Source organism: Ursus arctos, unplaced genomic scaffold (genome assembly GCF_023065955.2).
Source record: "Ursus arctos isolate Adak ecotype North America unplaced genomic scaffold, UrsArc2.0 scaffold_13, whole genome shotgun sequence".
NCBI classification, from domain to species: domain Eukaryota; kingdom Metazoa; phylum Chordata; class Mammalia; order Carnivora; family Ursidae; genus Ursus; species Ursus arctos.
In genome coordinates, this window is record NW_026622797.1 from 8,734,631 (window position 1) to 8,760,568 (window position 25,938).

Consider the following 25,938-nt stretch of genomic DNA (forward strand, 5'->3'; position numbering starts at 1 on the left):
CATCATTCCATCAATTCTTGGCTCTCTCCCCTATAACATCCGTTCTGCTCTCTCTACTCACTCCTAGAGCATACCCATGTATAGTCAACTCGCCCATCAAAAAATATAAAACTTTCTCTTGGCTGAGTTTGCCTCTGGCTACCAGCGTGTTTCTTTCTTTTCCTTTGTAGCAAACCTCCCTGAGTCACAAATCTCCCTCCTCCCTTTCTCTTCTAAATCTCTAACTGAACTGTCCTCCCTAACTCCCATACAGGCACCCTTTATTCCAGCGCCAATGATCTCTACATCAGATCCAGTGTAGATCTCATTGTTAGATCCAATGTTTACAGCTTGCTTGACCCATGAACTGCATTAGCCATCTTTACTCCCTTCTCCTTGAAACACTTTCATCACTTGATTCCCAGTGACCAGATTTCCTGCGATTGCTTCCGTCTCTCTGGCCATTCTTTGCCAGGAGCCTTCGTTGGTTGTTATTCATCTTTCCAGCCGCTCTGTTCAAGGGCTCATCTGTCTTCTCTCTACACTCCTTAGCATTCTCACCAGGTCTCATGGCTTTAAATAGCATCTTTATACCATTAACCCAAAAATCCAGATCTCTACTCTAGACCAATCCCCTGAAGCCCCAGACTCCCATGTCAAACTGTCTACTCCACACCTCCACTTGGATGACTAACATGCCTTTTAAGCTCAATGTACCTAAAACTGAACTCTCTCCAAAAAAGGCTCCCTCCAAAACCTACTCCTCTCAGTGTTCCCTCTAGCAGTAAACAGAAACTCCATTCTTGGTGTAGCTTCTAGCTAAGACTGAGCAGTAAGCTTGAATCAGACAACCCTCTTACAGGAATAACTGTAAAGGCCAAAACTAAAACTAAAAACAAAAATAAAAACCACATAGGCCGTTTGAAAGCACTGGAGAATAACCAAACCAGTGAGGACATGAGGGACTGGGATCCCAGGGAGAAAGAAAATACATAGGGATAGAGAACTTCTCCATTGCTTTTCTTGTGGGGCATTTGCTGAGTTTCGGAGCCCGACATTTAGGGGCAAGAAGAAAGCAGTGGTCAGAGGTGTCAGGCGTCTTTCTAATCAGGGCAGATAAAAATTATAGTTGAGAACTACAGACAGAACTTGAAGGGACAAGACCCAGACAAAGGCGATCACAGAGAAATAAGCCTGACAATTTCTTTGGCTTTTATCCTTAAGGCATTTGTTGAATTCTAAGTTGCAAGGACACTAGAAATCAAGAAACCAAGATGCTGCAAAGTGGCTAAAAAGGTAAGCAGACCTTTCAATAACCTCGAAGACTTGGGAATACAAAAATTGGAGTGCAAGGTCCCCAAAGATGGATACCTATTGAACACCCCAGGCTTTCTGCTGAGATTCCTAAAGGCTTATGCTCTGGGATCAGGGCAAACCAGAAAGCAATCAGCCCTCCCAAAGCCTGAATCCTTGATTAAAGTTCATCTGATCCTACTCTAATTGCCAGCCAGAATAAAATTAAATCCTCCAGAAAGAGAGAACATCAGCCAGAGCCTCTCCACAATTTTTCTACACAATGTTTAACATCTAATCAAAAACTTTAGAGTGATCTTTAACTCCTTTCCTTCTCTAGTGCTCTATTTTGAATCCATCTGTATCTACCTTCAAAATAGATTGAGGCTCTCTCTGACCACATCTCACCCCTCTATTGCCTGGTCCCTGATCCAAACCCCTTTCTGGGCCAGGCTTACTGGTTCATTTTGGTCTCTCTGCTTCTGCTTTGCCTGCTTCAGTCTATTCTCAACCGAGCAACTAGAATAGAAATGCTTTTTTAAAACATTAAATTATGTCAGGGCACCTGGGTGGCTCATTGGGTTATGTGTCTGCCTTCCCCTCAGGTCATGATCTCGGGGTCCTGGGATGGAACCCCAAGTCTTCAGGCTCCGGGCTTGTGGGGAGTCTGCCTCTCCCTCTGGCCCTCCCCCCTGCTCGTGCATGCTCTCTCGCTCTCTACCTCCCTCTCTCAAATTAAAAATTAAATAAATAAATAAATAAATGTCCAGCTTCTATTCAAAACCCTCTGGGGTTTTTAACCTCAGAGTAAAAATTCGTCTTTACGCTGACCTACAAGGCACAACATCTGAATTCATTACCTCTGACTTCATCTCCTAATGCTCTCCTCTGTTCCACTCACCCTAGCCTCCTCATTCTTACCTTGAACACACCCGGTTCGTACCTGCCTTAGAACTTTGCACTGACTGCTTCTCGGAATGTTAGTCTCGTTTCGCTGCTCCATCTCCTTCACATCTTTACGCAAACGTCAACTTCTCAGTGAGGCCTTTCCTGACCAATCTAAAACTCTAGGTCCCCCTCCACCTCTTGACACCCCCCAGTCTGCATTTTATCCTTAGCTCTTATAATTATCTAACATATATATTTTACTCACTTAGAGTTCTCCAAGGACCTTGGGCTTTTGAGCCTTTGATCAAGCCACTGAATGTACATCCCCAAGACTCTCATCAGTCAAAACACTATCACCCATCAAACACAATTAAACTGTCACTTTCTCCTGTAACCCTTTCATAAATTACTTCAAAATCAAGTGATCAGACCTAAAATTTTCACGCAGTGAAAATTTTACCTCTAGCACTTACTATACACCTTTATGTTAGAAGTATTTATATCACACCTACACACTGGCTTTCGATCTTAATCATCAAAGTGCAGGAGTTATCCAGATCTTAATATAATGGCTCATCATTTACCAGACACAGTGCTAAGTATTTTATACTTATTAACGCTCCTAATCCTCATGACAAACCCTAACAGATAAATTCTATTACCCCTATTTTACAGATCAGGGAAATGAAACACAAAAGCGTTAACTTGCCAGAGGCTATGGGCTTGGTACACTGCAGAACCTGGATTCAAATCCAGGCAGCACTTGGCTTAGCTGAAGAAGGGAATGCAAGTGCAAAGAACTGATCGTTCAGGGTTACATACAAGTCATTTACACAAACTATACTAACATTGCTAATACTAAAACCAGAGCATCTGCACTTCTAAGCACAGACCCACCCCATGACGCTTTGTTCTCCAGAGTCTGGGGACTGACAGATACAGGAGGCCTAACTGAAAGACTCAAAGCACCCACCCCTTTGCCAAAATTAGATGTCTGCGGGACGCCCCTGTCGCTCCATGCTCCTGAGGATCCGCTGAGGTGCTAGCAAGGGAGCGGTAAGCAGAAAAGGCAGGCGGGAAATGCAGACACTAACGCGGACTGCGCCAGCAGCCCGCCCCCCAAGGTGGAGAGGTGGCGGGGCTGGGAAACACCAAGAAGCCCGCGCCGCGCTCTAGCACGTAACAGAGCTGGGAGCCCGGATGCCACGTGTGTGAAATCCCAGGTGAGCAGCCCGAGTAGCGGCGCGGCGGCAGTGGCGGGAGCAGAAACAGACGAGGGCGCCCCTAAGGAACGGGAGCACGTGGGCCTGGAAGAATGGCGCCGACACCAGCCCCGCAAAGCCAGACTCCAAAGTGGGAACGAGGACCGCCGCGGTGCTTGCCCAGTTCCCCGAAGTACCAAAGGCCGACACGGTCGGCAGGGCGCTCCTAAACCCTACGCTCACCGGCCGGGGAGGCGCCAACGGGCGGAGTCAAAAGCCGGAAGTTCCCCGGAGGGCCGGCCTTCCCGCTAAAACCGCCAGCCGGAACTGCCGGGAGGTCCCACCCCCAAGCGGAACTCCGGGTTGCTGGGCAACCGAAGTGGGCGCCTTCGGCTGGCTCAGTGTTCCCTGGAGCAAGCCGAGTGTAGCTCCCACCTCTTGTCCTGGCAACCTCCCGTCTCGCCCGCCTTCCTTCTTGCCGCCTCTCCTTGCGTCGCGGAATCCCTGCCCTTGGCACTACGCACACGTCTCCGGCTCCCACGACCACTTAGCGCCCACCTGCCTGAAAGCCAGTCTCCACCGAAAGCAAAGCGACCCCGCTCCAGGCGTGGCCTCCAGGCTCACCGACCGCACCTCCCCGGTCATGGGCACCTACACCTACACCAGCCGGCCCCGGGCCCTGCCCTGCCAGCGCCGCCGTTACCGAGACAGCATAATGCAGCCGTGAGTGAGCAACCAGCCCCTGTGTGGTCTCCACCTGCCCCTGTCCCGGGGCCGCGGGATGCGGGCCCCGTCGCCCTGGCAAACTTGCCTGTGCTGCTTTCCCCTCTCCACACTCTGCCGAAATAAAATTTCTTCCCTAAAGAACTCTCCCGTGGCGTGGAGGAATGAAGCAAGAAGGGGCACGGGCAGTCTCCCTTAGTGAACTTCTAGTGATAATAAGTTGCTGGCGTGATCGATTAACGTACAGGGAACCCACTGGTTTCACAACGTTTGAGTCAAGTAACTACTGTTGGCCAACTATATGCACCTTCCTAGGGGCATTCATGTACATTTTCTTCCTTAGCCCACAGTACTGTGAAGTTGGTCTAATAACTCCATTATGCAAATGGAGAAACAGGTACAAAAGGTGTCAGACACGATAGCATGTCCAGAATGACAGCCAAGTAAAACTCTTTCCATACCAGTCTTTGGTCAGGAATCAGGTTATCCTTACATGCTGGAGCCCAAATTGTATTTATTTGCAAATATTCAAATATCCACTTCATTATTACCCATAATAGTGTTTACGGGCCTTTCTAAAACTTGTTCTTTCTATAAGCCTCAAGTTTTGGAACCAGCAGAACTTCCCAAGAATGCAGACTCCATGGAAGCTGGAACCTTTGTGTCTTTTGTCCACCTGAGATTTTGCCTGACATATATAGGAAGCACTCAACACAAATTGCTGAATTAATGATTGAACACATCAGCCAAGTAACTCTTTGAAACACTGAGTCCAAATTCATAATTATCTTATTATGGCAAATAAAAACTTTTTTTTATAAGAAATGCTTGTCACTTTAAAGAAACTGAAATGGAAAATTAAAAAAAAAATTTTTTTAAAGATTTTATGTATTTATTTGAGAGAGAGAGATAGCAACAGAGATAGAGCACCAGCGGGGAGGAAAGGGAGAAGCAGGTGCCCCACTGAGCAGGGAGCCCAGATGTAGGGCTTGATCCCAGGACCCTGGAACCATGACCTGAGTGGAAGGGAGATGCTTAACAGGCTGAGCTACCCAGGCGCACCGGAAATTTTAAATTTATAGAAATTTAACACTTTCAAAAACACTTTCTGGTGGCTTTAAGTGGTTGCTTATAAATCATTACTATTAAATTACACCAACAAATGAAATAAGAATCGATGGTGGCTCATTAGGAATGATTTTTTTTTATGGTAGTTGATAAGCAAGTTGCAGGACCTTGCTTATACTGAAGCAATCTTTTAATTAGAGCCATTGGAAGGAGTATGTGTATATGTGTGTGCATTTGATTTTTCAGTTTAAAGTTATTCTTCGTGGTGATTTTCAATTTATAAAACTAATATATTCTTGTTGAAGCAAATGAAAAATACAAAATAAGGATGAAAAAGGCACATTATCTCCCACCCACCTCTATTCCCACTTCCCTCAACAATCTTACATTATTCTTTTACACCTCTGTGCTTGAGCATGTATCAGTGTACACTGATACAGGAGGTTTATTTCCAAAATTGAATCATACTACACATATTAATCTGCAATTAGCTTCCCCCCCTTTTTTTCCCTACAGCCTCACCAGCAATAGGTGTTCTGGATTTTTCTTTCTTTTTGGCTTTTGATAGTGTGAAATCAAAACCAAAATTTTTCCTCATTTTTATGTTAATTAGCACTAGGAGGTTCTAATCAAGTAAGCGTCCTTTAGATAATTTTCTATTTTAAAAGATCACTGGGTACTTCTCAGTAGTCCAGGTAAAAGAGTGGTGGCAATGAGCAATGGGGAGATGTGAGAAAGATTGGGGAAGAGAATCATTAAGACTTGCTGGATACAGGCAGTGAGGAAGAGAGAAGAATCATGGATTACTCCCAGGCTTCTAGATTAAGCCAATTGGGTGTTTAGGGGTACCATTTAATGAAATAGGGAACACTAAAGAATTAACAAGGTGGAGTGGAAGAGTGGTAATTAGTTAAATTTTGAGGTTGCTTTCAAGACATCTCAGTGAGATGTCACTGAGCCTATCAGTTGGGTAGCATTCCTGGAGCTCAGAGGAGAGTTCTGAGCTGAAGGTAAAATAAAATTGGGAGTTTTAGGTATATGGATTGGGAGTAAAGCCTTGAGAATGGATGGGTTCAATGAAGGGCAAGAGAAGACCTAGCCCTGAGGAAATCCTCCAGTGCTAGAGGAGCCAGCAAACACAGGCTGAGAAAGAGAAGTCCTAGAAGAACAATCCGAGGACTATGGTGGTATCACAGCGGCTAGAAAAGAGAGCGCTTCAATGAAGGAGTGCCCAGCTGAGCTGAGCACTGCCCAGAGATCAAGTAAGATGAGCAGTGTTACATGCCTGGTCTTTACGTAATATGAAGTCAGGTTATCCAACAGTGGTTTTAATATATGATTAAAAAAAACAACTTACGGGGCGCCTGGGTGGCTCAGTGGTTAAGCGTCTGCCTTCAGCTCAGGGCGTGATCCCGGCATTATGGGATCGAGCCCCACATCAGGCTCCTCTGCTATGAGCCTGCTTCTTCCTCTCCCACTCCCCCTGCTTGTGTTCCCTCTCTCGCTGGCTGTCTCTATCTCTGTCGAATAAATAAATAAAATCTTTAAAAAAAAAAAAAAAAAACTTACTACCCCTCTCAAAATCATTTCTGGTAGAGTACTGTTATTGGTGTAAGTCCATATTTGGTTTCATTAGCCATACATAGGATATTATTTAAAGAACTTTGAAAGAAAACATCAACTGTATGATTTTCACTACTGATACTCTGATCCCCCAAATTAAAATTTTATTAAAATTTAAAACAATATCATTTTAACAATATATCTTTGAGGTTAAAGAAACAATGAGAAATTTGACTTATTTTATTTGTTAAGCCTGATGCTGTGAATCCTTTCAATCCTTGAATCCAACTACTGTCAGTACTTAAGGCAGGCCCCTTTCCAACTGTCCATTTTCACATTTGTCAAGCAGTCTAACAGATTTACAGCTCTAAATCCAGCTCTGCCACTTACTAGCTAGGTAACCTAGGGCACATTCCTTTCTGAATCTCCTTCCTTTTCCATCAGATGGGAATCATAGTTCCCAACTTGAAGCTTATTGTGAGCAATAAATAAAATATTATGTGAAGGGTCTGGCATATAATAAGCATTCCATAAATGGCAGTCATTTGTCACGGACTGTGCCAAAATAAAAATCTATTTTCATAACATTTGTATCTTAGTCTAAATCCAATTAATAATGAGTTAACCTTATAGACCAACACTATTACAATAGTTACTTAGAATTTGCTATATTACAGAGCTGAAGAACCCATGCATTACGGAAACATAATGTATGACAGAAGGGTGATCCGAGGCAATACTTACGCTCTACAGACAGGACCACTGGCAAGTATAATGTGAATATTCTAACACAGACCTTTTCAAACTAATTGTGCTAAAGGACCAGTTTGTTTGTTTGTTTTAATTTCTAATTTGCGGCAGACTAAAACAGTTATAAAAATACTATAAAAATTAAATCTAAAAAAAAAAAAGACATGCAAAATACAAGGCTGATGGTGGGTGCCAGGGACTAGGGGAGGTGGGGCAATAGGGAGTTAGTGTTTAATGGGTACAGAGGTTCAGTTTCGCAAAATGAAAAGTCTAGAGACGGATGGTGGTAATGGTTGTATGACAACGTGAATATACTTAATGCCACTGGATTCTACACTTAAAAATGGCTAAGATGGTAAGTTTTATGTGTACTTTACCACAATTAAAAACAATAATTAAAAAATACGAAAGCCCCAATATTTTACTGATTAACAGAACTTTGTAAAAGTGCTCTAAAAGCTTACAAACTTTTACTCTCAATTTCTATAATTAAATTGTTACAGACCAGTTCAAAGATTTCACAGATAACACTTCGAGTAGCAGTGGTATAACGTATTTAGGTTTGTTTAAATTATTTCGTACTATAATACTATCTTCATTATTTCATCAAAAATTCTTGTCTTTAATTCACTCAACAAATATTTATTGAGTTTTAGATCCTGTGCTGAGTACCTAGGATACAGAGGATTAGGATGTGGCATGATATTAAGAGTGATGATTTCGTGGCACAGAAATGAAATATGGTTAAGTTAATCTGTAAACACTGTATGATATATACATGCCCACCACCACGTGGTGATACATGGAATATTAGACATTCTGAAGCATGTACAGCAAAGCCATCGAGAAAACTTACTAAAAATATTGTATGTTTCAGCCATACTCTGGATCTCCTGCATTAGAACCTTCAAGGGTTGGACACAGGAATGTGCATCATTAGTAAACTTTAGGCAGTCTGGTACAGCCAGTTCAGGGACCAACACTTGAAAACAACAACTCAAACATGTGATATAGATACGTGATTCAGCATCTTGTGGCAGTAGCAATAAACACTGGCACGCCTAGAATGAAAGTAAAAAGGAGAAGCACCTTTTTTTTGTTTTTTTAATTAATATTGTTATGATTCGATATACTTTTTTTTAGTTCTTTAGCCAGTTATTCAACAACTTACCTAAAATCCTATACTGAGACTTCCAGTTCCAGACAAGCAGGAATTTGCCAGTATTCGGGCAAACACAGGAAGACCCTGAAAGTGGAAAGAAGGAAGCCGACTGGCTAGGGATCTCGGAATTTGAGAGACAGAGTGATGAGTTCCCTAAGTCTTCTTATATCCCATTCAGAGCACTGGAGAAGCTAGCAACCTGGAACAACCAAGAGGCACAAGCCTGCTCCCTTTATCCAAAAGACTGCAAAATGGTAACCTAGCAGAACAGAAACCTTTTTACTACCCCTCCTCCAGCCAAACCCCAAAGGAAAAACTGTCCTTCCCCTCCCAGTGGAGTCAGCAAGATGGAGCTGGGGAACTGGACTTCCATCCCCGCATGGCAGCAACAACCCAGTATTAATCGGTGCTCTGATTCACTCACTGAGGTGGTATCAACAAGGGTAGAGCAGGAAGCTGACCTTCCACTCTCACCCAGGGGCAGTGAGATGGCAAGAGATGGTACAAGTTGGTACCCTACTTTCCCTGGGGTGATGGCAACAGAGCTAGGAGGAAATTGAATTCATTCCGATCTGGCAGCAACAAAGAGAAACAGGTGAGATAAGGCAGTGTTAGAGCTCCGCTTCTCTATACCCAACACTGGTGTCAGTGGATCACAGCAAGGAGCTGAAATACTACCCCCTCCAGGCACCAAAAAGGTGATATAAGTTGATTCTCTGCTTTCACACGGGGCCTAGGAGGATGCTGAACTTCCATCTCCACCCACGCCAGCATGCTAAAACAAAAAGGGATGATTTCCTGCTAAAAAAGATGAAGATCCAGAATCTCACATCCTAACACCCAAAATTTTCAGGATAAAAAAAAAAAATATCACTCATCGTACCAAGAACCAGAGCAGTCACAACTTGAATGAGAAAAATCAATCAAGAGATGACAACACCAATATGACTCAGATATAAGAATTCCTGACAAGGATTTAAAGCAGTAATCATAAGAAAAATGCTTCAATCAAAAGTGAATAATTATGAACATTCTTAAAACAAATGAAAAAATAGAAAATATTAGCAAAGACATAGAAGATATACAAATGAGCTAAATGGGGGTGCCTGGGTGGCTCAACTGGTTAAGTGTCTGCCTTCAGCTCAGGTCATGATCCCAGAGTCCTGGGATCAAGTCCCACGTCAGCCTCCCTGCTTGGCAGGGAGTCTGCCTCTCCTTCTCCCTCTGCCCCTCCCCCTGCTCCTTCTCTCTTGCTCAATCACTTCTCTCTCAAATAAATAAATAAATAAATATATTTTTTTAAAAATTAACCAAATGGAAAATATCTAAAAAGTCACAGGACAGACTCATCAGAAATGACATAGGTAACAATCAGTGAATTCAAAGCCAAATCAATGGAAATTACCCAGTTGGAACGACAGATAGAAAACAGACCATTAAAAAAAAAAAAAAGTCTCACAGCTGAGGGGCAATAACAAAATGTCTAACATTCGTGTTATCTGAGTCTCGAAGAGGAGAAAAGGCAAGGGACTGAAAAAATATCTGAAGAAATGGTGTTTGAAAATCCCACAAATTTGGCAAAGGCAAAAACCTACAGATCTGAAAAGTCAGTTAAACCCCAAGCAGGAAAAACCCAAAGAAATTCACACCAAGACACATCAAAATCAAATTTCAAAACTAAAATAAAAAAATCTTGAAAGCAGCTATAGACACATGACACATTACCAGAAGGGGCACAATTATTTGAATAACTGTGGGTTCCTTATTTGAAACAATGGAGGCCAGAAAAAGTGGCACAGTATTTTTCAAGTCCTGAAAGAAAAGGACTATCAAACCCTAATTTTAATCCAGTGAAAATATTCTTCAGGAATAAAGAGGAAATCAAGTCATTCTCAGATGAAGGAAACCTAGAGGATTTGTCACCAGCAGACTTACCTTTAAAGAAGAGCTAAAGGAAGCTCTCCACATAGAAAGGAAATGATAACAGAAGGAGGTTTGGGACTTCAGAAAGGAAGATAGAACAATGGAATAGGTGAAAATAGGGGTAAATACAATAAACTGTCTTCTGGGTTTTAAAAATTATGTTGGATTGTTGAAGGAAAATTATAACATCATCTGATGTAGTGCTTAATATAGGTAGGTAAAATATTTAAGATGATTAGATTTTGATTATATTTTAAAAGTAAGGAAAACAAGGGTATCTAAATGGGAGTAAAGTTTCTGCCTTTCAGTTGAAGGGGTAAAGTGTTGATATGAAATGTTGATTGTGTTCAGGTACGTAGTATATTGTAAAACCTGGAGCAACATAAAAACTATGCAAAGAGATATAGTCAAAAGTATTCTAATACTATTTAGATAAATAAAAAAAGAATTCTAAAAAATCTTCCAACTAATTCACAGGAAGGAAAGAAAAAGAAAACAGAACAAACAGAAAGCAAGAAGTAAGATGGCAGACAGCCCTAAAATGGCAATGGCTGCTTTAAAATGTAAATGGTCTAAATAAGCCAATTAAGAGACGGAATGGAAGAGTAGATAAAAAACATGACCCAGCTGTATTCTGTGTACAAGAAACTCATTTCAATTATAGTGATGTAGGTAGGTCAAAAGTAAAAGGATGGGAAAAGATATACAAATTAAACATTAATTTTTAAGAAGTAGTTGTGACTATATAAATAACAGATAAACCTAAGAAACAGACCTAAGAAAAACAATATTATCAGGGACAAAGAAGGACATTACATAATGGTAAAAAGGTCACAATATACCAAGAAGATATAGCAATCTTAAGTGTATATGCACCAAACAACAGAGCTTCAAAGTACATGAAGCTAAAGTTGAAAGGAGAAATAGACAAATCCACAGTTTTAGTTTGGGACTTCGACATCCTTTTCTCAGAAAATCAGCAAGAATGTAGAAGAATTACTTAACACCACAAACCAATAGGTTGTAATTTATATATATATACAATACTTCACCTGATGACAACAGAATACATATGCTTTTTTTTTTAAGATTTATTTATTTATTTTAGAGATCACGAGTGGGGCTGGGGGGTTCGGGGGAAAGACAACCTCAAGCAGACCCCTCGCTGAGCGTGGAGCCCAATGGTGAGCTTGATCTCATGATCCTGAGATCATAACCTGAGCCAAAACTAAGAGTCAGATGGTTAACTGACTGTACCACCCAGGCACCCCAGAATACATATGGTTTTGAGGCACCTGTGGAATACTGACCAAGATAGAACATATCCTGGGTTACAAATCTCAATATATTTAAGATATTTGAAATCATACCATAATGGAATAATGTCTCTTTCAAAATTTCAAACTAGAAATCAATAATAGATGATAACAAGAAAATCTTCAAACACTTGAAAATTAAGCAGCATGCTTCCAAATAATCCATACAGGAAGTATTAAAGGGAATTTTGAAAGACAACTTAGGACTAAATGAAGATACAACAAATCAAAATTTGTGTTTCATGCCAAAACAGTGCTGGGATGGAAAAAAAGCTACAAAGACTTCAAATCAATAATCTAAGCCTGTACCTCAATAAATGGGGAAAAGATGAGAAAAATAAATCCAAACCAAGCAGAAGGAAGAAAATAATAAAGATAAAAGTAGAAATCACTTACATTGAAAACAAAAACAATAGTGACCCCTGAGTGACTCAGTTGACTAAGCATGGGACTCTTGATTTCAGCTCAGGTCATGATCTCAGGGTTGTGAGATGGAGCCCCAAGTCAGGTGCTGTGCTGGGTGTGGAGCCTGCTTAAGGTTCTTTCTCTCTACCCTCCTACCCCCACTTGCACACACTCTCCCCACCCCCCCAAATGTAGGGGAGTCAGGGTGGCTCAGTCAGTTAAGTGTGGGACTCTTAGTTTTGGCTGAGGTCATCATCTCATGAGTCCTGAGATTGAGCCCCACTTCAAGCTCCGCACTTAGTGAGGGGTCTGCTTGAAGATTCCCTCCCTCTGGCCCCTCCCCCCATGCATGTACACTTGCATGCACACTCTCTCTCTCTCTCAAATAAATCTTTTTTAAAAAGTATGCAAAACCAGTAGAGAAAGTCAATGGACCCAAAAGCTGGTTCTCTGAATAAAATCAATAAAATTGATAAACCTCTAGCAAGACTATCAAAGAAAAAAAAAGACACAAAAAGCAAATACCAGAATGACTATCAGAGGATATAACCATAGATGTGCAATCATGAAAAGATTAAAGGCCATTACTTATCTTCGTAAAGATCAATAAAATTGATAAACCTCTAGCAAAACTAACAAAGGAAGTAAAAAAGGGGTGACTGGGTGGTTCAGTCAGTTAAGCATCTGTCTTTGGCTCAGGTCATGATCTCAGGGTCCGGGGATCAAGCCCCGCATTGGGCTCCCCGCTCAGTGAGGAGTCTGCTTCTCCCTCTCCCTCTGTACCCCCCACCACTCATGCACTTGCTCTCTCTCATAAATAAAATCTTTTTTTAAAAAAGGAAAGGAAGTAAAAGAGAAGAAACGAATAAGCAAATATCAGGGATATAACTAGAGATTCTGCATCTATTAAAAGAGTAAAAGGATCATAACAGACTACTACAAACAAATCCATATGTATAAATTCAACAAACTAAATGAAATGGGCTAATTCTTCAAACTATAAACTACCAAAATTCACCTAACATGAAATAAATATTCTGAATTGTCTAATAACTATGAAAGAAATTGAATTTCTAACTTAAAACCTTTTAAAAAAGAAATATCCAGGCCCAGGTAGTTTCACTGGAAAATTCTACCAAACATTTTTAAAAATTCTCATTGATTTTATACAATTTAAACAATTTTACACAATCTCTTCCAGGAAATGAAAGAAGAAGGAACATTCAGGTAATCTGTATCACCCTGATACCCAAATCAGACAAAGACACTAAAAACAAAACTATAGACCAATAGCTATCATGAATGTCGATGCAAAAATCCTCAACAAAATATTGGCAAATAGAATCCAGTGGGGATTCCACACTCAGCAGGGAGTCTACTTGAGATTCTCTCTCTCCCTCTCCCCCTCCCCACCCCACTCATGTGCTCTCTTTCTCTCAAAAAAATAAAATAAATCTATTATATCACAGCTTCAGAAAATCTATGCATTTAAATGACAATGGCCATTGTATTAGGGAAATGGGATTATGGGACATTTTTAATAAATTTTAATGTTACTACATTGTTATTTCAATTAAGATGTTTTTACAATTCTAATTTTAAATATTAAATTTTTTTTCATGCAAAGTAATTTCATATTTCCCCTCTCTTTTCATATTTACCTTGAGATAAGGTAGGTTAGCCAAAGGAAATGACCACAGAATGAGATACAGATATGAAATCAAGGACCTCCAAATAGTGCAGAACTACTATAAATAATTATATTTTTTAACCCTTAATCAGGTATTGTTTTGTGCACTGAGACAGTCTTTGTTTGGACGGAGAATATTTTCTTTGTGAGCTAATATATTTTTTCAGGAATTTTGTCTAAATGAAATTCAGATGTTTTTTAAATCCTAGGGCTTTTCAATTCCTTAACTACACATTAAAATGTATTGTAACTGAGTAACTTGTAACTTGTAACTTGGTTACTGGGCATCCAAGGAATTCATGGTAAAAATGCTTGAATGAGGAAAAACAATTTCTTAGATAGGATTCTGCAGCTGTTGATTCCAGCCAAGAGTCATACTTTGAAGTTACTTACATGCTACAGCTGATAACTTTATAATTACCTGACAAAGTTCAATCAGAATTTTAATCATGAAGTCACTGATAATCAGGAAGCATTATATGACAGATGCTCTTATGCTATCCAGGAATCACTTCTGGAATGGTGGTTTTGTATGCTTTGAGAACTATCTTCTAAATTTTAGAAGGCTTTTCTGTCACGCAGCCTGGGCAACCTGATCCTATAGAGGTTCAGAGACAGCAGCAGGCTAAGAGGAGGGCTCTTGCCAGAAAACGAGCCCAAGAACAGCTCAGACCACGAACCCCCGAACCTGTGGAAGGCAGAAAGCATGTGGATGTGCAAACAGGTATGTGACCATGCTGCTGGTATCGTGGCTCCTGGGTTTGCTCAGTTTTCTAAGTCAGTTCATTTTTTATTTGGCTTTTATATTACTTACGTATCTGTTATGCTATGCAGTACTGCCCCAGTCACATGGTAGGAAGAGTGCATTCATTAAATCCATACACTATATTTTATTATTATTTTGGGTACAGCTGGAAGTATGAGATGGGGTTAAAAAAGAATTTTATGACCAAATTAATTCTCTTAGCCCTTTTCACATACTTTTTTCTCAAACTGGGATTATTTCTCACTTTTTCTTTTATACCCCAAAATGAATCACTGCTGGACCTACAGTAGAAGAGAGCAATGTAGTTCTATTTTGACATTTATTTATCTTTTGAGAGGCGTGAACTCATCCAGATCTGAGTCCTGCACCTCTCTCCCTACAGCCTCTTCTGTTCTCTCCTTTTATCCTCCTTTCACTGCACACATACTGCAAGGCCACATAGGCTCTGCTCAGCCAGTGCCAGGCTTTCCTACTGGTCTGGCTGTTCTAAGCTAGGGAGGCTTACCTGGACCTCTAGGGTCAAACTGTGTTGTTGTCAGAATCTTGATAATCAGACAACGCTTGGTGTTTTCCTTAGACTGACGTAACTTTTCAGGATTCACCTTGCATCTTGCCAAGATGGTGAGTGGCTTTATCAGTCATTGCTGGGTAGTTAGGACAAAAGGAAGGGAACCATTCCACGCCTTTCCCCCCCCTACATTGAGGCCAAGTCTAGAATGTGTATCAGTCTGTAATTAGCCAATGTAGCTGTAATTCTACGAGAGCTGAATATTACTGTTTGTTTATACCATCAGAGTATTAAGTGATATAGTAGCAGCCACCTTGTATTGGGTTTTCCTATATCTCAGAGACTATTCCAGTCCTCTACCTGTGTATCTCCTTTATTATTAAAGACTCCTTGTGATGAATAATTGTGATCCGTTTTACAGATAAAGAAATTAAGGCTCTAAGAAGATGTAACTTGACTAGGTTACACCTATGTTCAACATCTGACTCCAGTTCTCTTGTTCTTTGCATGACACCACACTGCCCTTGCCTCACATAAATTATTCCTAAGGTGAAATTTGTTTTCATGTATCTGTTTATAATCTATAACCTAGAGAGAACATCAAGTAACATAGTGACATGGTACCTAATTTTTAAAATATCCAGGAATTTTGAAATCTTTATACATTTACTATCTTAGGACTCAATTATATAGATGTATTATTAACTTTCCAACCCCGATCATACTTTGCATCTTACACACATCTAGGCTTCATATTCCTCTTTAGTTCCATTTTCAAGTACAAAGCTCAGTGCTTTCCCAACATTCCATAAATGTCCTAGCCTGACTGACTCTGGTCTTTCGAATACATAAAACTGCTTAGTACAATATGTAAATTTAATCCCACACTTGAGCGCTTCTTTTCTGATCTGATCCATTTAATTCTGTTTTGAAGGACCTGAAGGTTCAATACACATTTATGCTTGAAATAGACCAAAATTTCAAACTCAATGTATATGGTATTCTCTTAGAAATATACCTTGAAGAAATTGCTGACCACATAATAGAAGTTGATATGGAATGCCAAACAGATGCGTTTTTGGACAGACCACCAACACCACTCTTTATTCCTGCCAAAACTGGCAAAGATGTGGCCACCCAAATACTAGAAGGAGAGGTATAGTACATTATTTAGACTTCCCTCTATCTTCTTTATAAAGAGGTAAAGTTAGATTTAGTTAAAAGCTTACAAACCACTTCATAATCAGAAAGATTCTTACTGGATTTCTTTCCAAATGTACCTACATAGTTTTATCCTGAAATACAATGTTCTGATTTCCCCTCTTCGCTGATCAGAAATAAAAATCATTAGGAATATTTTTAGAATATCTGTACCTTGCTATTTTTGTGTCTGCATACTTAATATATGGATACAAGGTAAATTTGTACCAAATAAAGAAAAATAGTATCTCTTGTATAAGAGGTTCCACTATTAGTTGCTTTTAAATTATATAGTTTTCATGAAGATAATCTATGTTAGAAAAAAAATCCTTAAATAATTACATTTGCATATCAATGTAGAATGCATAAATAGGTCAGTTTATGAAATTGAAGAGAAGGGAATGCTTATGTGCATAATGACTTAAGTGAGATTTAAGACTTACTTGAAAGAACTGCCATTGAAATTGGGAAATAAAATAAGTCTTCACAAACTACATAGAAGGTTGTATTTGCTTCTAAATCCTAGAGAGGAATCACCAAAATGCAGCTGTTGATTCCAGCCAAGCTTATTCTTGTTTCTTAGTTCTTAGTTCTTCAAACTGTTAGTGAAAACTAGTGAAAATCTTCAAACTGTTACTGAAAACCAGTGAAAATCTAATAGAAAGAGCAAAAATTAAGAAATATAAGGATATTTCCTTTCGGTTTCAGAGTTTGGTCTTAAAATTGTTGAATAACAGGGTTCATTTTGATGAGTACCTAGGTCTTTTTATAATTTTTGACTGCTATTCTGTGTGCCCTGTGGGGCCGTTTTGAGTTTCGGAAGCCATAAGTCAGCACCATCACAGTGTCGGGCACACAGTAGATGCTCAACAAATACAACCCTGTCGTTACTGCTTTCCTTGAGCATGTGGTTCATGATTAAAATTTTAAAGTTGCTTTGTCTTGTGTGTTTAAGCTCTTTGACTTTGATCTTGAAGTAAAACCAATGTTAGAAGTTCTGGTGGGAAAGACCATTGAGCAGTCTCTTCTGGAAGTAATGGAAGAAGAAGAGTTGGCTAACCTGCGGGCCAGTCAGCGTGTGTATGAAGAGTTACGCAATGTTGAACTAGCTGAAGTTCAGCGACTTGAAGAGCAAGAGAGACGGCACAGAGAAGAAAAAGTATAGCATCCTAGCTTTCTTTCTTGGATAGTCTTTGGCTATTTAACAGATTATGTTCTGAATCACGTGTGGTATGTCATAGAGCTAAAGATCTTTGCAAATACGAAAGAAAAGAGTTCGTTGCTCTGTTTTCTCCTCTTCCGTAGATCACAGATCTTTCATGCACAGAATCACATTTTTTTTTTTTAAAGATTTTATTTATTTATTTGACAGAGATAGAGACAGCCAGCGAGAGAGGGAACACAAGCAGGGGGAGTGGGAGAGGAAGAAGCAGGCTCCCAGCAGAGGAGCCTGATGTGGGGCTCGATCCCATAACGCCAGGATCACGCCCTGAGCCGAAGGCAGACGCTTAACCGCTGTGCCACCCAGGCGCCCCTGGAATCACATTTTTTAAATACCAGCTTACATAAATGTACCTAGAGTTTCCAAAAGTTTCTAAATGTAATAAATTACATATGTCCCAACTGAAAGGCACTCTTAAATATCAAGATTCCTAGCGAAGGAAATATATTGGTTTGCCATACATTAGTGGCCGAAAAGTGGATGGGAAAAGTAGAGTATATTGGGGATAGGTGGCGTGAAGAAGCAGAGGATCTGGATAGAATTCTGGATCTTTTTCTCAGTGGCCAGGCCCTTCCCTGTACCCCAGAGATTCTCCAGAACTTCTTTATAGAATATTTTACATTATAGGTTTTTAGAACTTTTAGTAAGAAAAGTTTTAGAGTCTAGTTTTTAAAATATGCTGATAAGCTTCAGCTAGGAAACACTAGGCTCAATATTCTTTAAGAGTCTGTCTGGGCCTGGCAATAATTTTTGCCCTATGTTGGACACTGAATGGATAAATTATATAGGAGTGCCTGAATACCTACAAGAGTTAAAATAATTTCCCAAAGAGTCTAGTTTACTGTACAGAATAGCTTAGTTGTTGGGATATTCTACTCAATACCTAATCAAATAGACTTTTAATTTTCCTCCAAAATGAATAATTAATTGTGTAAAAGGGCATAGGGCTTATGGTAGAGATTATGTAAATGCAAGACTGTTTACAAATGTGAAATGAATAGAGGCAAAATTAGCTTTGTTTAAATAATCAGGGAAATCTTTATCAAAGGAAACTTACTTGTTTATTTACTATTAGGAAATATACTATGAAAATAATGAATACAAATCATCTAGACTTATATTTGCTTGAACTCTGAAAATAGACTTCATAAGAAACTCTTTTAATGCTCCCACTTCCACATGGGCATAGGGGAGATGGTTCGCTAGCTTTATAGATATCCTATAGTCTACAAGAAGCAACAACAACAAAAGAGAATTTATAATTTTCGGATCTCTATGAATTCAAAGAAGCTTACAAATGAGATAACTCACTATAATTTTCATATTGATAATAATTTATGATAATATAAATTACAAATACATATAACTATTATATTCTTTGATATCATCCATATAGTCAAACCTGTACATCTTCAAATGATTTTACTTAAAGATGGATCAGGAGATGAATCTTACCTTAAGCTCCATCTCTTTTGAAATCAACGCTCAGTACCTGTTGAAATCCATTAAAATCTTGATGAAAACTGGGAACCATTAGTAGATTCCTTGCTGTCCATTTTTTGATACAAATATGTGTCCAGATTCTTCCACTCACTAGATCTGGCATTTGGGGAGGACGTCACAGCTAAGTTAACTGTGCACGGTGGTGTTTTCTGTGCACAGGAGCGGCGTAAGCAACAGCAGTGGGAAGTGGTCTACAAGCACAACGAGACCTCGCAGAAAGTGGCCGCCCGAGTGTTTGCGCAGCGCTACCTGGCAGACCTCCTGCCGTCAGTGTTCGGCAGTCTCAGGGATGGTGGCTACTTCTACGATCCCATTGAAAGAGGTTGGTTCATTGAGGTGTTGTTAGATCGCTCTGCTACAAGGATCCTCTTAATGCTTCCAAGGAATCCATGCCCATGTTTATGTTGAATTGGAATCTATCTTTAAAACAAATTTTTAAAGTCTCAATTATAGTTGTTTTAAGTAAATACTATTACTAATGAGAGGTATACTGTAAAGATCGTGACTTTAGGATGTCAGTTTGTCTTTACTAAGAAGCAACATTGGATAGTAGGAAGAAATACGGACTTGATGTCAAAAACTCGAGTTTGGGTCCCAGTTTCATCATCAATTTATTGTATGACCTTCAATTTCCTCATGGGTGAAATGAGGATTATTTAGGAGCTAAATGTCATAATATGTATGGAACATATGTATAAAATATGCGTGTAAGTAGTTGTTAACTTTTTCTCAGTTGACTTCCTGTTCTGCTCAAAAACCCTTTGGGGGCAGCAATGAAAGTCATGTATTCATTTAATTAGGTGTTTCCATCATCCCAGCCACTGTAGTAGGTGTGGGAGATAAAAATGAGGAGACCTGGTCTCTACCTTTACAGAACTCACACCCGTCAGCCCTCTGTGAGCACCTGCCAAGACCCACCCCTCAGCTAGTCCAGCCAAATGAAGGGTAAGAGTTGCCATTCCTCACCCTCCTTCCTCAGGTTCAAAAGCACTTAGATCCACATTGCTTTTGAATACAGGTCCTATTTCAAATGGCTAATAGTATTGTGGAGCAGAGTTTAGTAATGTTAATTTTCACTGAATGCATATTCAATTCAGTACACATACATAGAGGTCAGATTACACATAACTACTAGTTTACATTTATATTGTACTTTACCATTTATGTAGTATTTTCCACACACGATAGCATTTGACCCTCCCAGTAACCCTGGTGGGGAGGGGGGTATATAGAACAGATTAATTCCCATTTTTTCAGAAGTAGAAACTGAAGCTCAGGGAAGTGAAATGCCTTCTCCCAAACAGTCAGGGAAGCTCTTAGGCCTCCGACTCTGACCTCAGATCCAGTGCTCCTTCCACACTGCCCTGCCAACCCCCTGGGGTCTAGCTGGACCTCTGCTCTTAGTCACAGAGGCCAGCAATCTTTTTTTCTCTCATGAATTGCTGAAAAAGTCAGTTACAGATTATTTAGAAGCTTGAAAAATGAGATCCATGCCTCAGATTTAAAAAATTATTTCTAGTAGTGAGTATAGTATCCTAGTACACTCTTTTGTCACCCCATTGAAAAGTAACAGATGCCAGCCCCCCCCGAAAGAGCTATTCTGAAACGTTAAAATACTTATTGTATTTTGTACGTATTTTTTAAAGGTTCACACAGTAGAGTAGATTTCCATTCTAGTTTGAGCAAATTTATCACTAATGGAAGCACCTAGTTTCTGACCCATTTATAGATGGCCTTCTTCTCAGCTATTCTCTGATCCTTGTCTCCGGACTCTTGCTCAGCTTCTCCAAGGCCCCAGGCTTCAGATGGGGGCATTCTTTTTAGCAGCATGGTTCAATCCCGGACCTGTATCACATTTGGATTCGAGTTCTGCTCCCAGATGCACACCGTCCTCCCCACTCCCCAACCCCCTACACTACCTTCTTCGTCCACATCAGATTGCAGCAATTAGCTCCAAAGGCCTGGACTCTAAGGAAGACCTCATAGTTTTGAAAATACTATTTTTACCACAATAGAAAGGAAATGGACCAGAACATACATAGGAAATGTAGCAAAAGTAATGCTGTATAGGTCTATTCGACATTTTGTATTAAGAAAACAGTGTTGATGAGTCTTCAACAATTAGGGAGAAAGCACAGATTCTTCCACCTATAATGATTCCTAAAAATCATTATGACTGAATTTCATTATAACAAAATAAGCTTTTTTTTTTTTAATTACAGATATTGAGATAGGATTCCTTCCATGGCTAATGAACGAAGTCGACAAAACCATGGAATACAGTATGGTGGGAAGAACAGTGCTTGACAGTAAGCTCTTTTATTTTATTTAAAGGTTACTTCTGGGGGCCCCTGGGTGGCTCAGTCAGTGAAGCATCTGACTCTTGATATCAGCTCAGGTCATGATCTCGGGGTCTTGAGATCGAGCCCGCATCAGGCTCTGTGCCGGGCATAGAGCCTGCTTAAGATTCTTTCTCCCTCTCCCTCTGCCCCTGCCCTCACACTCACAAGTGCGCTTGCTCACTCTCTCTCTCCCTCTCTCCCCCCCAAAAAATAAATAAATAAATCACCTCTGGGGCCCCTGGCCAGCTCGCTCGGTAGAGCATGCAACTCTTGATCTTGGGGTTGTAAGTCTGAGCCCCACGGTGGGTGTAGAGACTACTTAAAAAAAAATCTTTTTTGAAAATAAAACCTTTTTTTAAAAAAGTCATCTCTGAAATTTTTCACCAGAAAGAATAAACAGAAGAAAGATGTTAAATTTTATACTTTTAGTTTTTAAAGTTTTATTATCTCAATTATTTTAACAAAGGCACAGATTTTTACCCTCAATAATACTTTGGTTCTTGTATAATTTGATCAGAGTTAATATCTTCTGTCATTACTTTATAAATGATAATCTGTTAACAGGCATTGACTATGATTCATATTCCATGCATTACGTGGCACAGAAGTTAAACGTGCTGACTTTGTATAAAAGTAACACAGGGAAGGGCCGAGGCCGGGTGAGTGCTTTATGCTCATCTGCAAGTCAGCACGTAACTACTCAGCTATGAACAATCACGGTGATTTTTGCACAAACAATGTTTCAGTGTTGATTCGTGAGGTGGTCGAGAAGAGGCTGTCTATGTATGAGCGTAAGGAGGACCGGCCCCCGTATGTGAAGCCTGACGATGGGCTGGGTGGCCCTGGAGTGATGGAAGAACCACTGATGGATGACGAATTCCATGAACAAAGCACATCACAGCCACAGAGGCCACTTTCGGACAGAGACTCCCTGCAAAGAACACCAAGCGATGGAAGGTATATGGAGAATGTGTCACCCCAAGAAAGGAAGCTTATGGAGGAAGGAGAGGATGAACAAACAATGAGGAAAACCTCAGGGAGAGAACTGTTGCAACCGAGGGGAGCCTTCGAGCCGTGACACCACTCAGCGGCCGGTCAGCATTGCGAGCAATCAGGTAATGATGCGCAGGTCCCCTCAGGTTATGGAAATTATGTTGTATTTACTCAACATGTCTTTTTGTCTAATGGACTGGGCAAATCAAATATGTTGAAATAATAAAACTAATCAAAAATGAAATGTAATTCGTTTATTTAATGGTAGAATATCTAGAAGCTATGTTGTAACTCTAATGAGAATCATGTCCAGTTACAAGCTTTCCGATACCATGAATATAACTAACAGATATATTTTCCCTTAATTTTTCTAATTCTGGTTAGTTGTTCTGTTTTGGTTTTTTTAGTGTCAGATTTAATGTTAGATACCGGTGCTGTCAGCCATTGAGACTTTTTGCTCTATAGGAAAACTATTTCACCTACTCCGTGAAAGAACACCTCAATGTTGTGTCACTGAAAGCTTAAGTGCTCCCTCCTTGCAAGGACTGACACATATACCCTTATCTGTGTAAGACTAAATAGATCGTTACCCCTTGCATCTTCAATATTCAAGTAAGGCTCAAGAGATTCTATGAATTGGTCATATGCTCTTGTCTGTTTTCTCACATTCCTGCTATTAAAACATTTCAGACAATATCAATAAAGCTAAAGTCTCTACTTGCCCCTAGGCAGTTCCACTCCCCTCCTCGATGATAATCACTGTTACAATTAGGTATGTACCTTCCAGGCCTTTTTCAAGATATTCATATATATATATATTTGAACATCAGAAAATATATGGGATCATTTTTCTTTATATAAACATAAATGTATAGTTTGCATTTTTCACCTAACAGTATATCTTAGACCTTAAACATTAGTGCATATAAATCTCTTTAAAATACGGTAAACTATTATATTGTATGACTGTGTTACAGGGAATTCACATGTGACTTTTTAACCTGAACTTATCTGAAGAGTTTCCCTGTGCTATTGAAAATCACAGATTTCTTTTAAAGATTTTATTTATTTACTTATTTATTTGAAAGAGAGAGACTGAGCGAGAGAGCGGGGGAGAGAGAGAGCGAGCATGAGCTGGGGGTGGGGGAGAAGCAGACTCTCTGCTGAGCAGGGAGCCCAACACGGGGCTCGATCCCAGGACCCTGGGATCATGACCTGAGCCAAAGGCAGTCACTTAACCAACTGAGCCACCAGGAGCCCCAATCACAGATATTTTATCTCTAAAGTCATATTAATCTTAAGCAATCATTGAGGTCCTCTGAAGCTTTAGATAGATACAACCTATTTTTCTCAGAAGCACTGTAGATTTATAAGCAGTAGTGATTTGAAATAACTTGCAGTTATTAACACACTTATCTTAATTTCCTTTTAAGTTAGGTACCAAAAATATATCCACATTTTAAAAATGAAGAACTTCTTCCTCTGTCTTTAAAAAGAAACACACCATGTGTCTCTATAGCATTATATGGTTCTCAAACCATTTTCCCATATATTATACCACTTTATCATTTTAACCTCATGGCAACCCTTCTGAGGTACGCGTGACAATATTTCTATTTCCATTTTCAACCAATCTTGTTAGGTCATCCAGCAAACATTAACTGCATGCCTGCCGTGTGCCGGGCGCCGTGTTGGAGGCCAGCTCTGTGCGTACCAGCCTAGTGGTGGAGCTAAGGGAAGTAGGGTATAAATGAGGGAACAGCAGCTCAGGGATTTTAAGTGATTTGCCATAAGTCACAAGCCTCGTAAGTAATGGGATGAAAGCTGGGACGCAAATCTTCTTCCTTCTAATCCACTATACTTTCTTGTAAACAACCGTGAGCCCTTGTGAGGTATGAAGAATAACTTTTAAAAAATTATCGCATTAGTAGCAATTTAAAAATTGGAATCACACCTGTTACCATTGCTAGGTTATTCCTTGTTAAAGTCTTTTTGAGCACCCTAAAATATACAAGATTTTAATTTTGGCAAGAAGAGCAAGACATTTTGTAATTGGGGTCACTGTGAATCGTATTGTTATTGATTTTAAAGTACCTACAATTTTAAGACTGCTTCCAAAATGGATTAGAGGTTATCTTCTACAATTCTAATCCTCTTCTACAATAGCCTAATCCACTAAACACTTTGCAGATGTTCTACTAAACATCCAGACCTGTGCTCTATAATTCCATGAATTAATTCAATTTTTTAAATATATGAAAATCTGTAGACCCCACACTGAAATTGGTTAAGCTTGACTGCCATCCTATTCAATGTTAGAGAGAAACAAAAATGATTAAGAGGTTAGGTCTGGGGCACTTGGGGGACACAGTCTTGGTTTCAGCTGAGGTCACAATCTCAGGGTCTTGAGGTGGAGCCCCACGTCCGGCTCCCCACTCAGCGGGGAGTCTGCTTCAGATTCTCTCTCGCCCTCTGCCCCTCCCGCTCGCGCTCTCTCTCTCTCTCAGAAATAAGTTAATAAATCTTAAAAAAAAAAATAGAGGTTAGGTCACTGTCCCTTTGAGAAAACTTAGAGAAACAGGTTATATATTATCTGGACAAAAAACATTGAATGGAAACTTTAAATTGGCTTTGCCTGCATTTGCTAAAACTGTTCTTATGAGTTCTATTCCTTTCCATTATTTCTACTAACACTAAGCTAATAGAAGCTAAATAGTGATAAAATGCATGTTATGTAATAAACTTATAGAGACTGTCAGCCCTGATAGTGATAAATTCCCATATCACTAAAATAGGTCAGGGAAGTCAAAGTAATTTCCTCCAGGGTAGGCATCATTGCGTGCAAGCCATTCTGACTTCTGTTGAGCTGAGGGATATTGGCACAGCCTGGAAAGTCACTCAGAGCAGCTCAGGGTGGGGACTGGAGGCTCAGACCCTGGAGCCAAGCCTGGGCTTGCTTTCTCCACACATAAGGTGGTTTGCCTTTGTAATTAGAAAAAAGAACTGGCTTATCCATTGTGTTTTAGTTTTCAAATGTGGGAGGGTGGAAGACCTACAGAAGGAAAAATTATTTGGAGATTATAATTCCTTTGAAAGTTATAATGGGGATGGGGCAAGTGGCATTTTCATATCATATCAAAATGTTATGGTACCATAACCATCAAAATATTAATGATACCCACTTCTATCCTAGAAGACGTTCATTTTCTTATCATGTTGTTAAAATGAATCAACCATACAACAGCTACATTTTTAAAATCTATAATCTTAATATTCTTACGCTTCATTTACTATGAAAAACTTGGCACGTTATGCTTTTCTATTTTGTTTGTGGGTGAATTACAGAAAATTTTTATATATATTCTATAGCTCGATAGCCGTAGCCATGTGTCTCAATTTATTTAGCATAAAGGCATTCTGGAGAGGCCCAAACGGGTTTAAT

At 39.8% G+C, this 25,938-nt stretch overlaps 1 protein-coding gene across 1 annotated transcript; it reads left to right on the plus strand.

Annotated features, from left to right (window-relative positions):
- The first annotated feature begins 2,249 nt into the window (after positions 1-2,249).
- RSPH3 (radial spoke head 3) lies at positions 2,250-23,177 on the plus strand. The gene is made up of 9 exons (XM_048226195.2): positions 2,250-2,310; positions 3,392-4,085; positions 7,394-7,481; positions 14,545-14,686; positions 16,247-16,392; positions 17,392-17,595; positions 19,321-19,483; positions 21,384-21,470; positions 22,250-23,177. The coding sequence occupies exons 1-9, from the start codon at positions 2,250-2,252 to the stop codon at positions 22,579-22,581; spliced, it is 1,917 nt and encodes a 638-aa protein (XP_048082152.1). The 3' UTR covers positions 22,582-23,177.
- Positions 23,178-25,938: the final 2,761 nt, after the last annotated feature.